This window comes from Sorex araneus, chromosome 2 (assembly GCF_027595985.1).
Source record: "Sorex araneus isolate mSorAra2 chromosome 2, mSorAra2.pri, whole genome shotgun sequence".
In the NCBI taxonomy this organism is placed as follows: Eukaryota; Metazoa; Chordata; class Mammalia; order Eulipotyphla; family Soricidae; genus Sorex; species Sorex araneus.
In genome coordinates this window covers 226,006,234-226,021,462 of record NC_073303.1, presented here as the reverse complement: position 1 = coordinate 226,021,462, position 15,229 = coordinate 226,006,234, and the positions used below count along the sequence as shown (strand labels likewise).

Sequence of the window (15,229 nt, the reverse complement as noted above, 5' to 3'; positions counted from 1 at the left end):
GTTGGGTGCCTCTCGGGCTATACCCAGCAGTGCTGGGAGGGATTGAACTCAGGACCTCTTTAATGCAAGGCATGCACTCCAGCCCTTTAAGCTATCACCCTCCTCCTGCCATTTTCTTTGAACACCTTAAACCTTCTATGTACCCCCTACCCCCCGCCCATAAGTGTTACTCATACCAGCTCCTTCGTTTCTTGTGACTAACTCCTGGTTCATTCTCTGAATCCCTGTCAAAGGCCCCTTCCTGTTCTATGCTGCTGTCTCCCCCGTAGGCAGCACTGCCTGTCTCCTCCATTAGAATGTTGTTCTGGAGAGGCGGGCTGTGTTTTTCTTGCTCACTGCTGCATCTCCAATACCTGGCATAGCACCAAGTATCTGCTACTACTTGTCAACCGCATGAATGAATTATTATGCTAATGTCTTAAGAGTAGGAAATTGCATGCGACCTTTTATCTAGAAAACATAATATAACTAACAATTTTAATACCTTGAATTAATTTGCACATTTCTTCCCCCACAGCTCAGATTTGAAGTTTGGAGCTAATATTTAATTGCATGTTACCTTTTTGAATTTTTCATTGACTGGATAAAATGGATACCCAAATAAATTATTTTACTACTTAATAATAATGATGATGTATTGTTCTTGATTGCAAATAAAATCTTTGCTGATATCAGCGAGATCTCCTGTATCTGATGACAGGAGCACATCTGAGATGTTTTCAAATGTGTACAGTTCATATGGTTTTGTTTGAAAGAGGGACTGTGTTAGAGGCTTATCTGCCATATTTTCACAGGCTGTTTGGGGGCTTGGTGCTGGACATCAAGCGAAAGGCCCCTTGGTACTGGAGTGACTACCGGGATGCACTCAGCCTACAGTGTTTGGCTTCCTTTCTGTTCCTGTATTGTGCCTGCATGTCACCTGTCATCACCTTTGGAGGATTGCTCGGAGAAGCTACAGAGGGACGCATAGTAAGAAATTTTAACTACTTCTTATGGTCCCAGCAAAACTAAAATATTAGTCTGCTTAGTCTGCTGCAGAGAGTGGCGTTGTGGGGGTTGGGGGCACGGAGAGCATTATGCTTCCACATGTCTGAACTGAGTGAGTTATATGGTGTAAATTTCTGTAGTCTTCTGATTCACTCTGCGACAGCCATATACTCCGCCCTTTAAAACAGACTCTTTTCTGCTCGAATATCCACTTCTGTAGCTGATTGACCACTGAAAATCATATCAAGGATGGAAAATGACATGTTGGTACCATTTGGAAATAAGATTTAAGATGATTCCAAATGATAGTTTGTAGTAGAAATGGTACCATTGTGGTTTCTAGCTGCTTTTTGTATTAAGTCATTGTAGAACAGGACTTTGTTGAGGAATTTATGTAGATGAATTTGTGAAAGTAATATTTGTTTTTATTTTTAGAAGCACTCAACAGTTTATATGCATCACTGTAAGATGAAATACAATTTATCAGGAGGTTAAGAGCTAAGACAGAAATGCAATTAAGCCCATGTTATTTGTTATAGATAGATGACCTGTCACTGTCACTGTCATCCCGTTGCTCATCGATTTGTTCGAGCGGGCACCAGTAACGTCTCTCATTGTGAGACTTATTGTTGCTGTTTTTGGCATATCCAATACGCCACGGGTAGCTTGCCAGGCTCTGCCATGCGGGCGATACTCTCGGTAGCTTGCTGGGCTCTCCAAGAGGGGCGGAGGAATCGAACACGGGTCGGCTGCGTGAAAGGCGAATACCCTACCGCTGTGCTATCGCTCCATATAGATAGATGACCTATGAACAAATGATTTTCTCTCTCGCGCGTGCTCTCGCTCTCGCTATGTGTGTGTCTGTCTGTGTGTCTCTCTGTCTCGTCTCTGACTCTATCTCTGTCTCTCTCTCTCTCTCTCAGAGTGCAATTGAATCCTTGTTTGGAGCCTCCATGACTGGGATTGCATATTCCTTGTTTGCGGGACAGGCTCTCACCATCCTGGGAAGTACTGGGCCAGTGCTGGTGTTTGAAAAGATTTTGTTCAAATTCTGCAAGTAAGATATTTTCTGAATACTCTTAGCTGGGAATGGTTATTATTCTCTTAGAACTGAATACTAATGAATATAGGCAGGCAGGAATTGTTCTGAACTATAAAAAATGTGCAGGAAGGGGTCTGGAGTGATAGTACAGAGAGTAGGACTCTTTCTTACCTGGCACACAGCCAACCTGGGTTTGATCCCCAGCGTCCCCTGTGTTCCCCGAAGCGCTCCAGATGCCTGCCCCTGAGCTCAGAGCCAGGAATAAAGACAAAACAAAAACCTGAAGGAAGATTGTTATTTGGTCTGTTGTCCTGAACCCAGGTAGTACCATACCTAACATAGAAGATATCCTATTTTACTCTTAAAGAGCCTTGTTAATATCCCTCATTTATTACTGAAGTCCCTTCTCCATTTTCTTTTATTTATTTATTGAAGTATTATATATTTTATTTATTTATTTATTTATTTTTAATTTTTTTTTTTTTTTTTTTTTTTTTTGCTTTTTGGGTCACACCCAGCGATGCTCAGGGGTTACTCCTGGCTTTGCACTCAGGAATTGCTCCTGGCAGTGCTTGGGGGACCATATGGGATGCCGGGGATCGAACCCAGGTCGGCCGCGTGCAAGGCAAACGCCCTACCCGCTGTGCTATCGCTCCGGCCCCTATATATTTTATTATATAATTTATATAAAATATACATTTATCAGTTACAGCTGTACAGCATAATGAGCTGATATTTGTATATATTGTGAAATGATCAATACAGTGAATCCACATTTTAAAAAGTGCTTTCCTAAACAATTCAAACTATTCTATTTCAAGTCCATTTTTAATTTTGCTTAAATATTTTTACCCTCAATATTCTAGTTTCTAGAGGTAGTAGAATCTAAGCACTGTTTTATACTTGTTTAAAAAATATTTAGATATTGTATGCAATCAAAGTGAAAGTAAAGTGAAATTTATTAGTTACACAGGCGGGGGGCTAAGGGTGGGGGGGCTAGGGGCGTGGGGGGTTAGGGGTGTGGGGGGGCGGGGTGGAGCTATACTGGGATTCTTGGTGGTGGAATATGAGCACTGGTGAAAGGATGGGTATTCGAGCATTGTATAACTGAGATTTAAACCTGAAACCTTTGTAACTTTCCACATGGTGACTCAATAAAAAATTTTAAAAAAATAAAAAATAAAAAATATTTAGAAATACTTTTTCTATTTTTCTATTAGAAGTAAATTGATTAAGTCCCCTATTCTTTTTTTTCATTAGTGAATTAATGTGGGGTATAGTTACAAACTTTCATGTTTGCATTTCAGTCATACAATGACCGAGTACCCATCCTTCCACCAGTGTCCATTTTCCACCACCAATGATCCCAGTATCCCTTCCACCCCCCACTCCACGCCCCCACCCCACCCCACCCCGCCTCTGTGGCAGGGCATTCCCTTTAGTTCTCGCTCTCCTTTTGGGTGTTGTGGTTTGCAATAGAGGCATTGAGTGGCCACTGTGTTTGATCTATAGTCTGCATTCAGCATGCATCTCCCAACCCGAGCAGGTCCTCCAAATACCCTATACTCAGTGTTCCCTTCTCTATCTGAGCTGTCTTTTCCCCCAGCATGTGAGGCCGGCTTCCAAGCCATGGCCAGTCCCCTATTCTTAACTAAATAATATGTCTTAGGTACATTGGATAATGATGATAGAAATATGTGTGGCACAATTCCTTTTCCCACTTTCCACCTTTTTTTTGGTTTGTTTTTTTTTGTACTACACCCAGCAGAACTCAGGGCATACTCCTGGCTCTGCATTCAGGGATCACTTCTGGAAGGCTTGGGGGGTCCCTGTAGAGTGCAAGGACTCAAACCCAGGTTGGCTGCATGCAACCAACATGTCCTATCTCTCTAGCCCCACTTTTCACATTTCTGTTCTGGAAAAATACCTCCTGTGAAGCAAATCTTTATCACAGCTGTCTCATGGCAGCATGCAGACATGAAGTGATCTAGAGATTAACTGGGTCATGGGACTGGGATGGGTTCTATGAAACGGACTAACCACATTTCACACCCTTTGTCCCTTCATTGCTGCCATCCATCCATGCCTTTTGATGCCTTCCTGTTGTTTCAGAGACTATGCTCTTTCATACCTGTCACTGCGAGCTTGTATCGGACTGTGGACCGCCTTCCTGTGTATCGTCCTTGTTGCGACTGATGCCAGTTCTCTTGTCTGCTACATTACCCGCTTCACTGAAGAAGCATTTGCCTCTCTGATTTGTATTATTTTTATCTACGAAGCAATAGAAAAGCTGATTCACCTGGCAGAGACTTACCCTATCCACATGCATAGCCAGCTGGACCACCTTAGCCTGTATTAGTAAGTATGCCTTTTGGTTTTTTCAAAATCAAACCAAGTCCCTGAGTCTGGTGGTGGATACAGCCAACCAGGCAGTGCTTGTAGCTTCTGGTAAGGAACATGCTGGCTTTCTGGGATAAAAAGAGCTCAGATTCAAATCGTAGAGGTTTGCTAGGAAACAGAAATGAAGATGGAGAAGATGGGCTAAGAGTAAACCTCAGAGGGGACTTGACAGATACTTTTGGAGCATTTTTTAGTTGCTGGCATTGGGATAAAATTAGGCTGCAAACATAGTGTGTGTGTGTGTGTGTGTGTGTGTGTGTGTGTGTGTGTGTGTGTGTGTGTGTGAATTCTAATTAAATAATAGGAAGAACTTTTGAAAGGACTATGAAACCATGTGAGAGAGTAAATTCTCTTTCTCTGGAAGTGTAGCACTGTCATCCTGTCGTTCATCAATTTGCTCGAGCGGGCACCAGTAACATCTCCATTGTGAGACTTGTTACTGTTTTTGGCATATCGGATATGCCGCAGGTAGCTTGCCAGGCTCTGCCGTGCGGGTGGGATACTCTTGGTAGTTTGCGGGGCTCTCCGAGAGGGACGGAAGAATCGAACCCAGGTTGGCTGAGTGCAAGGCAAATGCCTTACCTGCTGTGCTATCGCTCCAGAATACTCTGGAAGTGTATTCAGTATATATTCCTAGGAATTATTATTTGAAAATTATTAATAGTTTTGGGTTCATGAGTCTTCTCTGAATTCTAAAAATCTAGAAATCTATTTATTAAATGAAATTTTAACTCTAGATGGTAACTAAGAATCATTTTTTCATGTGCTCAATATAGTTTGGACCGTCTAGAAAAGAAACATAGTATTTGGTTATGTGTTCAGACACTTGGGAGTTTAGTCCAATAAATCATTTCTCTCTAGCATGATATTCTTTAAATTGTGACCAAAGAACCTCATCCTTTGTCTTTGAATATTAAGATGTACAGCTGTGATATGAGGGGCCTGGTTATAAAGCCAACAGCATGAAGCAGGCTGGGCAGAGAGAGCATGCTGCCTGCAGGCATCTGTTCAACTGCCACAGAGACCCTTCAATACATTCTTGTTGTCCACTCACTAAATGTTCAGAAATAAGTTTATAAAAAGTATTAAAATCTTTAAAAATTTTTTTTATTACAAAGTAAAAACTGTTGAATAGTATCATCTTTGAAGTCTTATAGATTACCGTTTGGTATTGGAATAAGGTCCTTCTTTGAGTCTTTTAATTGTTTATTCATTGAACAATATTTTTTCCTATTTGGTTCATATGATGCTAATCTCAAACCAGGGCATGAGAGAGATGAGGGGGAGAGGGAGGGAGGGAGGAAAGAAGGAAGGAAGGAAGGAAGGAAGGAAGGAAGGAAGGAAGGAAGGAAGGAAGGAAGGAAGGAAGGAAGGAAGGAAGGAAGGAAGGAAGAGAGGGAGGGAAGAAGGAAGGAAGGAAGGAAGGAAGGAAGGAAGGAAGGAAGGAAGGAAGGAAGGAAGGAAGGAAGGAAGGAAGGAAGGAAGGAAGAGAAATAAAGGAATGAACGAGAGAGAGAGAGAAATAGAGAAAGAAAGAGAAAGAAAAGTGCCTCCCATGGCAGGCTGGGGTGTGGGGTGCAGGAGGGAAACTGGGACCGTTGGTGGTAGGGAAAGTACACTGTGAAGGGGCAGGTGTTAGAACATTCTATGGCTGAAATCTAATCATGGACTACTTTGTAAATGTGTATCACTGTGATTCAGTTAAAAAAAAAGAGTTGGAAGAATCATAGATATTGAGTGATTGTGCTGTGGTGGATATAGGATGAAGTAGGAAAGAAGGTAGTAAGACCAACTCTAAATGAGTGTGAGTCATAATGAAGTCTTTGAAATATATGTCTGTGCCATGTTTTGCATTTTTCTGTTTAATTTGTTATCAGCTAGGAGTGGTTTTCTATATTCACCAAAATTTCTCCAGAAAAAACTTGTATAATATGGCATTTGAGATATACTTATTTTTTAATATATCAATAACACTGGAATAAATGTCTGTTGTTATACAAAGTGTATGGAAAAATGGGTTATAAAGAGGACTTGAATAAATCTGCTTGTATTTCATTTTGATAATGGAGCATCTTATTTTTGATAAAGGCTTGGGAAAGACAATCTTAAAGAGATTCTGGGATTGGCCAAAATTGTCAAGGAATACAGAAATGTCTGTTAACATAGAAGGTACATGTTAGTTGACAAGTCCCTTACCAGCTTTACTTTAGTATTTTTCTTGGACATCTTTTCATTACTTTTTTAGATTTGGGTTATGCCGGTTTACAAAACTGTTTACAATATTTGAAAGAAGTGTGAAGGCTCACACTTCTTCAAATGTATGTTACCACACCACGCTTATTACCAAAGTACCAGTAACCCTCCACCACAATCCTTGGGACCCCTTGTGCCCTGTGCTCCTTTTCTCCCTTCTGGTAGCCTCAATTTTGCAATCAGAATCAAAAGATTCAGTTTAGACTGGTTTTTATCAGTTCCTTTGCTTTGCTTCTTCATGTTTCACTTAGCCTAATGCCTTCCAGTTCTGTCCTTATAGATTTAGGCATGAATTTATCTTTTTATAACTGTGAATCTTATATCACATCTTTCTTTCTTTTCTAAATTTTGGGGGTCATACACTGGCAGTGCCTCTGGCCTTTCATTGGCAAAACATGTACTGCAACACTTTGAGCTATCTTCTTGGATCCTGAACATCTTTGCTCAATCATCTGTCATTGAGCATTTAGGACTTTTCATATTTTTGCTCTTGTAAATATTGCTTCAATGAATATAGGAGTACATATATATTCTTTGACTTAAGTGTTTTCATGTTATTCAGACATGCCTAGAAATGAAACTGCTATGTCATATGGTAGACTTTTTTTTTATTATTTTGGGAACAACCATTCTGTTTTCCCTAAAGGCTAGATTTTTGGGAGGTGCGGGGGGAAGGGAACCTCTCAAATAGTGCTTAGGGCCCAAGGATTGCTTCTGGTGATAGTTGGTCCAGCGGTGCAGACCTGAGAGTTCAGTGCTAGCTAGGATCAGGTTTGCAATGCTGCTTGGGCACAGCACAGCTGATACCCAGCACGGTCACTCCAATAGTGCTTAGTGACCATATCCTGTAGGATTACATAGCTTCAGGTAGTTTAGGTTTATTGGGTTACTCCCGCACTCCCAGCTCCGGCCTTTCTCTGGATCTACTCCACTGCTTCTCTAGGCTCTCCTTCCCCATGTCTCTCTCTCAGAACCCCTTTATGCTCATGGCTCAATACATTGACGTCACCAAAGGCACCAAAAGATCTTACAGGAAGAACATTGAGGCAACATTATTCTCTTGTATCTGCAGGCCAGTAATCTAGGCCTCCGGAAAGAAGATACAAAACCAAAACCGAAGCCTTCCTTGGGCTGAAAAGCACTGGGATTTACAGTCCAAAGACTGGGCTGGGCTGCCACATGAAATCTACATTGTCAATTACAAACTAGGCAGCACCTGAAATCTACATCCCAAAGACTAGGCTGGGCCAGAGCCTGGAATCTACAATGTAACAATTCAAGCTTAAAAGGTTCAATATCAATAGCAGAACACCTATTCTCTAGGACAGATACTCTTTCAGCAGGACCCATCAATGATGAAATCCCATGGTTGTGTTTCTCCTCTCCTTGTCCAACAAACATATAAGCATTCATAATATTAATCGTTTTGTATGGGCATAGCAAGAGATGCATTAAGCTTTTAGAATTGCTCTCCTGGGGCCATCTCAAGCTCAGACTACAGTGCTCAGGCCAGATTATCCCTAGCAGGGTCCTAGTCTCGACATTACTTTAAGATCATGACAGCACTTGTCCATGATCAGACTCTTAACTTATAGTTAAGAATGAGGCACTTTGGCCAGGCCCATCTCGATGCCAGGGTAGCACATAACTTACCGCTTGCCCTGGGTCCTTCTCGTCCCCCGTTGGGACCCTGCCTTTTAGAGGTCTAGGAACTGAGGGAAACCAAGGCTACAGTCAAGAAAGTAGATGCCCGGGAATTAATAATATTCAAAGCCAATTAAATCCCAATTGCAAAGGCATATTAATAAATGTCTTTCTTTGTCCATACAAAAAGGACTTGCTCTGAATAAGCTATGCAAAGGACTCAAGGAGAAGAGAAAGACATTATTTACAAGTCAACAGTACACTAAGAAAGAAGCTACAAATAAACACAGAGGAATGGGAGCACTGTGACGGGAGTAACCCAATAAACCTAAACTACCTAAAGCTATGTAATCCTACAATATCCAGCAATACTTGGGGACCTGTGCGACTACACCCAGCAGTGTCATGTAATGAGGCGTCATGTAATGCCAGGCATACACTCTAGCCTTTTGAGCCATCTCCCTGGCCCCTATTACTTTTCATTTTGTTGATTTATCTCTATTTTTTAATAAAATTTTAAATTCTATTATATCCTCCCTTTATACTCATTAAATTCATAGACTAAGAAGCAGAGAGATAGTATAGTGGGTAAGGTGCTTACCTTGTAGGGGTTGACCCAGATTCAATCCTTGGTACCAAGTATGGTCTCTCAGGCCTTCCAGAAGTGATCCCGGGGTGCAGAGCTAGGAGTAAGCTCTAAACACAATTGAATATGGTCCCCAAACAGAAGCAGCAAATTAACAGATGAGGCTAGTGGGGATGGCTGTGTCAGTTTAGGGTACTGGAAACCAGTTCAAGCATGAGGCGTGCTAGACTGGAAATTAATATGATGGCCAATGAGACAGGTCTGATCTGATCTAGTTGAGATGAGGAGTGGGTTTGGGGAAACCAGAGAATGATCAAGGTAGTGAAATAGTATTGGGAAGAATGTAATATCAGGATGTACTTACTCCCACTACAAATTCAAAAATAACCAGAATTTAGAGCAGTAATGTGATAGGGAGCAGGGTACTCAGACTTTGGAGGAAGGCACTGAAATCGAAATGGATATCCACTCCTTCTTGTTGCATAGATTGGATTTCGAAACTTGTCAGAGTCCAAGATACAGAAATTAAACAAGGTAACTTCCAGGACTTACTTTGGGCACATCACATCTCAAATTTTGTTGTCAATATAATTCATCCAAGTCCCATATTCTGATTGAAATCAATCTTTAATAATAACTGATTTAAAACTAGGATGTCTTTAGGCCTAGAGATAGGCCTCAATCCACAGAACAAACCTCAGGTTCTAAAGTGGGCAGAAGGAAATCAAAAGAGACTGTAACAATCTTTAGCTGACAGGTGCTAAAATTATCTGATTGAATATTTGACTACTTCCCTCAGGAATCGTTCTTTTTCCTCTTCTCAGCTGCAGATGTACTCTCCCAGAGAACCCGAACAACCACACCCTGCAGTACTGGAAGGACCACAACATCGTTACAGCAGAAGTCCACTGGGCTAACCTGACCGTTAGCGTAAGTCTGGGCTGCCAACACCCTGGCATCTTCTGGGAGAAGTAAGATGGCCCCTTCAGCAAATGCTGATGTTTATAAAATGAAGTTTTTAAAAAATAGCTTCTTGTTTCATTTCCCCCTTAAAGGTTCTCTTGTTCATAAAGGGAAAAGAAAATGAGTATATGTATCTTACCCAGTGGCTGAGGTTTTGGGTATATGGGGATGTAGTCAGAGGGCAGGGGAGCAGATCCAGGTTGTGTAGGGTATGAAGAGCATTTATGTTTGGAAGTCATCTGTGAGAAAAACAATATATATGGTTAGGACCTTCCCAGACTCTGATATTAGCTAGGGACAGTTCTGGTTTCATTTTGCAAAGTATCTTAGTTGGGATTTTAAATCGTCACAGTGTCTCAGAGGGGCCGTGCAATTGAGAGATCCACAATTGCAAGGACTGAGATGAATGTCTGCCCTGCTGCAGCCAGCAGCGAGCTGAGAGGAAAGGAGATGTGTGTTCCCTGGTGCTGCCTTTGATCAACCAGAACATTTGTTCCTCCAGGAATGCCAGGAGATGCATGGAGAGTTCGTGGGATCTGCGTGTGGCCATCATGGGCCCTATACTCCTGATGTGCTCTTTTGGTCCTGCATTCTCTTCTTCACCACCTTCATACTCTCCAGTACCTTAAAGACATTTAAGACAAGCCGCTATTTCCCGACCAGAGTAGGTAGCATGCACGTGCATTTCCTTTGAGTTAAAATTCTAACAGTCGGCATTTGTTCTTAGCCGCCATGTTTGTTAAGTAGATTGGCAGGTGGAGAGCCCTCAAAAGTTCTGATAAATACCACACTGACATTTTCTCCTTCTAGTGTCTGCCAGCTTCATTCATGAATGAGGAATTAATGCTTATTGAGAAGTAAATATTTTAAAGGGTTTTATTTTTTAATTTAAAGGTGCCAGAGTTTAAGGTAGTTGCAGTGTTCTCTAAAAGCTATTTTGTTTTGTTTATAGATACTGGGACATGTAGCCTGCAGTTGGGGGGGCTGCATCCTGAATATTGGGGTGATCACTTGGATAGATAGGAAAAGCAAAAGTCTTATGATACCATTCTTGTAATAGCTTCTGAAATCACTAGTCACATTTACTGCAGCAGCCAGAATATCATAACATGGTTTACACAGCTGAAGTCTCAGCAGCCTTTTTCTGATGGTGTTGTTTGTATTGTGACTGGTTTTGGCAGGTCAAAAGTTAGAAACTAAGTAGAGAAAGACCTTTTTTTAATGCTTTGAAAAATAATCCTGACTGAAAAAGAAATGTTTAGGGGTTTTTTGTTTGTTTGTTTTACTGTAAGTAAGGTTTCAAGCAGGCATGTTTGCAGAACAAGATGTATAAATGGGTAGTGACTTAGTTGATTAAACATTTGCTGTCCTTGCAACATTACTTCAATGAATATACATAGTAATTAATGGAGGCACTTAGTAATAAGTTCTAATACTGGTTTTGGTTGGACAGACAAGTACCAAGTGGCTGTTTGGTATTGACTGCTTGCTGGATTCTGGGTAAGTGCTATGAGGTATGCAAAAAACGTTTAAGACATGTTCTCTGACATGAAGTGTAGGGACGCTAGCTGTAAAAAACTAAAGCACACTGACGGGCGTGTGCACTCGAGGGCTCTCTGAGCGGCTCTGTCTCACAGCCCATGTTTGGTGCTCTGGAACCATTGTGTGTGCTGTCAGTCAAGGGCAGGCGACGGAAGGAAGAAGGCCATACTGGCTGCTCGATCAGTTTATTTCCTTCTCTCTGCTTCTCTCCCGGCTCTCGATCTCTCTCAGGATCTCTGGATCTGGCCCCCCAACCCACTCTTACAGCCTAGTTAAATCCCCTAGCATGAGGGGGTTGGGGCGTACACATAGGTGTGGTCACCATCAATAGGGTAAGGTTCCTTTCCCTCAGGGGATGCTTCTCCTAGGACTGATTCTCTTTCAGCAGGAGGATCCACCCAAAGGCGGAGTCCCATGAGTGTGTTTCTCCTCTCCTCATCCAGCAAACATATAAGCATTCATAATATTAATCATTTTGTATGGACACAATAAGAAATGCATTAAAGCTTATAGAATTGCTCTCCTGGGGCCATCTCGATCTCAGACTGCAGTGCTCAGGCCGGATCAGTCTTTCCTATCCCTAGCAGGGTCCTAGTCTCGTCATTACTTTTGGCTCATGACAGCATTTGTCTATGATCAAACTCCTAACTTATAGTTAAGAATTAGGCACTTTGGCCAGGCCCATTCGAGCACCGCTTGCCCTGGATCCATCCCGTCCCTCGTCAGGACCCTGCTTTTGGGGTGCTAGTGACTGAGAGCAACTGAGGCTTAAGTGGAGAAAGCAGATGCCCGGGAATGAATAATATTCAAAGCCAATTAAGTCCCAAGTTACAAAAGCATAATATTGTCTTCTTGTGTCTATACAAAAAGGACATTGCTTTAAAGTAAATTAATCAAAAGGCATAAGGAGAGGAGAAAGGCAATATTAACTTATAAGTTTAGTATCTTAGGAAGGTCTGACCTTACAAATTAGCAGAGTCAAATTAGGGGGAGAAGCTGATTAACTGTTTTTGGGAAAGAGAGCATAGAGAAGTGATTACAGCTAAACAAAGGGATGGGTGAGATTCGGGAACACCTTGATGGGTGAGACTGGGGTAAGCCTAAACTCCAGGAAAAACCGGGACAAGCTCCTCGTGGCAAAGGGGGAGAGGACAAAGTAATGTCATCCTACAATGAAGTAGGAAGAAGAAACATCAAGCAGTCAGAGACAAACTCAGGTTTGTCTGAGACAATAGTAAATGCTCGCATGTCACTCTGGGCGTAAGCCCATGGAGGCCAGAGGAGAGAGATACTCTGGGTTCCAGAATGCTGACCCACAAGATGGGGGTCTCAGTGGGGGCAGCTATGCCATTAAAAAATTTATGCAATGTTTAGGGGGAAATTTGTAAAACCAGAGAGGAGGAATCTAGAAAAGTCAGGTTTCAAAGGAAAGCCAAGTACACAGAGAAAGTATCGTGTAAGATGCGTTTTATTTTATCTCTAGCAAAAGTTCAGATTAAGGAAGGAACTTAACATTTGAAAGATGTTTTATTTTACTATAAACTATGAATTGGGAATACTCATCTAGGGACAAAATGGTGGTAAGTACTATAGAGAAAGAGCACGAAAAGAGTACAGGAATGCGAGAGGAAGGGTAGATGGCCTATTTTATGTGGTATCATCAGAAAGGAGGATCTCATGGAGAAGTTTTGAGTGAATGTAAAGAAGGTGAATGAGAATTTACGAAAGAATTTACCTGAAGGATGGCGTTTGAGGTAGAAAGATGAGCAAGTACAAACCCTGAGGTGGGAATGAGTCCAGCATGTTTAAGGAACTAGGAAGTGTATGTGAGCAGAGCAGAAGGAGCAAGTAGGAGAAATTGGGAGCTGGGGATGAAGAGACAATGAAGCCGGTGTGTGGGACCCAGTAAGGCCAGTAGGCCTGGAAGGTGTTGGGTTTTATTGTGATTGTTGTTTGTTTTGGGCCATACCTGGCCATACTCTGGGGTTACTCCTGAGTGTGCTCAGGAATCACTCCTGGCAGTGCTCCAGGGACCATTATGGGCTGCTGAGGATCAAACCCTGGTCAGCCACATGCAAGGCAAGCATCTTACCCACTGTATTATCTCTCAGGTATTTGGGTTTTAAAATACTCAGTGAAATGAGGTGCTACTTCAGGTTTTGGGGTAGAAGATTGAAATAATCCCTCTTACTGTGTTTCTGTGGTCATTTGGCTTTAAAGGAGGGTGGAAGGAAACAAGCCTTTGAGGCTGCTGCTTCCACACAGAGAAAGCTGAGAGCAACTTCAAGTTAGGTTGAGGCAACAGAGGTGGAGAGAAGTGCTCAGGGTCTTATTTGTCCTCAAGGTGAAGCCAGCAGTATTGCATTCAGTGAATTAGATGCTGAGTAAGGGGAGGAAGAGAAGTTGATCCTGTTACTGTGGATCCTGACTTGCATTGATGGAGGTTGCTTACACCTGAATCTGAATGGTTTAAAGAGCTCTTCAGAGCCTCAAGTTGGTAATTTGGAAGTTGTCAGATGATTCATTCACCTGTATCATATGAGTACTTTCTGGGCATTAATTTAGGTAGAGCAGTATGTTCCTGTTGTTTAAATATGCTTATGTAAATGTAACTATCAAAATATCCTTTCAAGAATTTAACTTCTATAATAATGCCTTCTTTTCTACCATATTTGACATAACAAAATATTTTTCCAATCCTTTCTCATGGTAGGTGCGTTCCATGGTGAGTGATTTTGCAGTTTTCCTCACTATCTTCACAATGGTGATTATTGACTTTTTGATTGGAGTTCCATCACCAAAGCTCCAAGTTCCCAGTGTATTTAAGGTAAAGAACTCTCATGCAGAGCTAGAGGATCTAGTACTGAGTTCCTTTGAAAGGCTTTTCTGTGTTCTAATCATGAAAATCATGAACTTTGTAGCCTTCTAAATCTGAATCTTGTTCTCCTGCCTTATCTCAAAAAAGCGAACTCTTTAGGCCTGAGTTCATGATAGAAAGGAGAATAGAAAACTGATACTGTTTAATGAATGAAAGTATTATTTATTATTACTGACACCACTTAGTATTTTTATTTTCTTCGTTGTTGTTGTTTTACTTTTGGTCTACACCCAAGAGTGCTTAGGGGCTACTCCCTGCTCTGCGGTCTGGGCTTCCTCTGGCTGTGTTCAGGAGACCAGGAAGTGCTGGGGATTGAACCCAGACCTCCCACTGCAAGCATGCACACTAGCCCATTGAGCACAACCTCTCTGGCACTTAGCACTTTTAAAAATAGGTTAAGGGGCCAGAGTGACAGTACAGCAGGTAGGACATTTGCCTTGCATTCGGCAGACCCAGGTTCGACCCCCAGCATCCCATATAGCCCCCCAGCACTGCCAGGAGTAATTCCTGAGTGCAAAGCCAGGAGTAACCCCTGAGCATCGCTGGGTGTGACCCAAAAAGCCAAAAAAAAAAAAAGAAAAGAAAAAAGAAAAAGGTTGATATTTAAATCCCTTTCATGTAAAGGTGCACATTTACTTACATACATTACATACCAGACTCTGTGGAAACATGGGTTACAGGACCCGTCAGGTTAATAGTACTTTCTTTCAGCACCAACTGTTCAAGGAACAAGGTATATGTAGGACTTGGATCCTTTCCTCCGGATTTTGCAGTGTGAGGAGATGCTAACCAGGGAGCCTCACTAAGAGTCTTGTGTCCCCCCAGAGCAGTCAACATCTCTTCAATACTATTTCATCTTTCTTATGTAACTAATGCTATGCAATCTGTAATACTTAAAAAGAAATCTATACAAAAGGTAAAACAAATGATCGGT

At 41.8% G+C, this 15,229-nt stretch overlaps 1 protein-coding gene across 2 annotated transcripts in view; it reads left to right on the top strand.

The window, feature by feature from the left end:
• Positions 1–15,229, top strand: part of SLC4A8 (solute carrier family 4 member 8) — a 95,926-nt gene that overhangs the window by 53,514 nt on the left and 27,183 nt on the right. For both annotated transcript variants that reach the window (XM_055124967.1, XM_055124968.1), the window contains exons 12-17: positions 795–969; positions 1,911–2,044; positions 4,142–4,387; positions 9,737–9,842; positions 10,378–10,539; positions 14,131–14,244. In XM_055124967.1, coding sequence (XP_054980942.1) covers positions 795–969; positions 1,911–2,044; positions 4,142–4,387; positions 9,737–9,842; positions 10,378–10,539; positions 14,131–14,244 — 937 coding nt within the window. The remainder of the gene's footprint in view (positions 1–794; positions 970–1,910; positions 2,045–4,141; positions 4,388–9,736; positions 9,843–10,377; positions 10,540–14,130; positions 14,245–15,229) is intronic.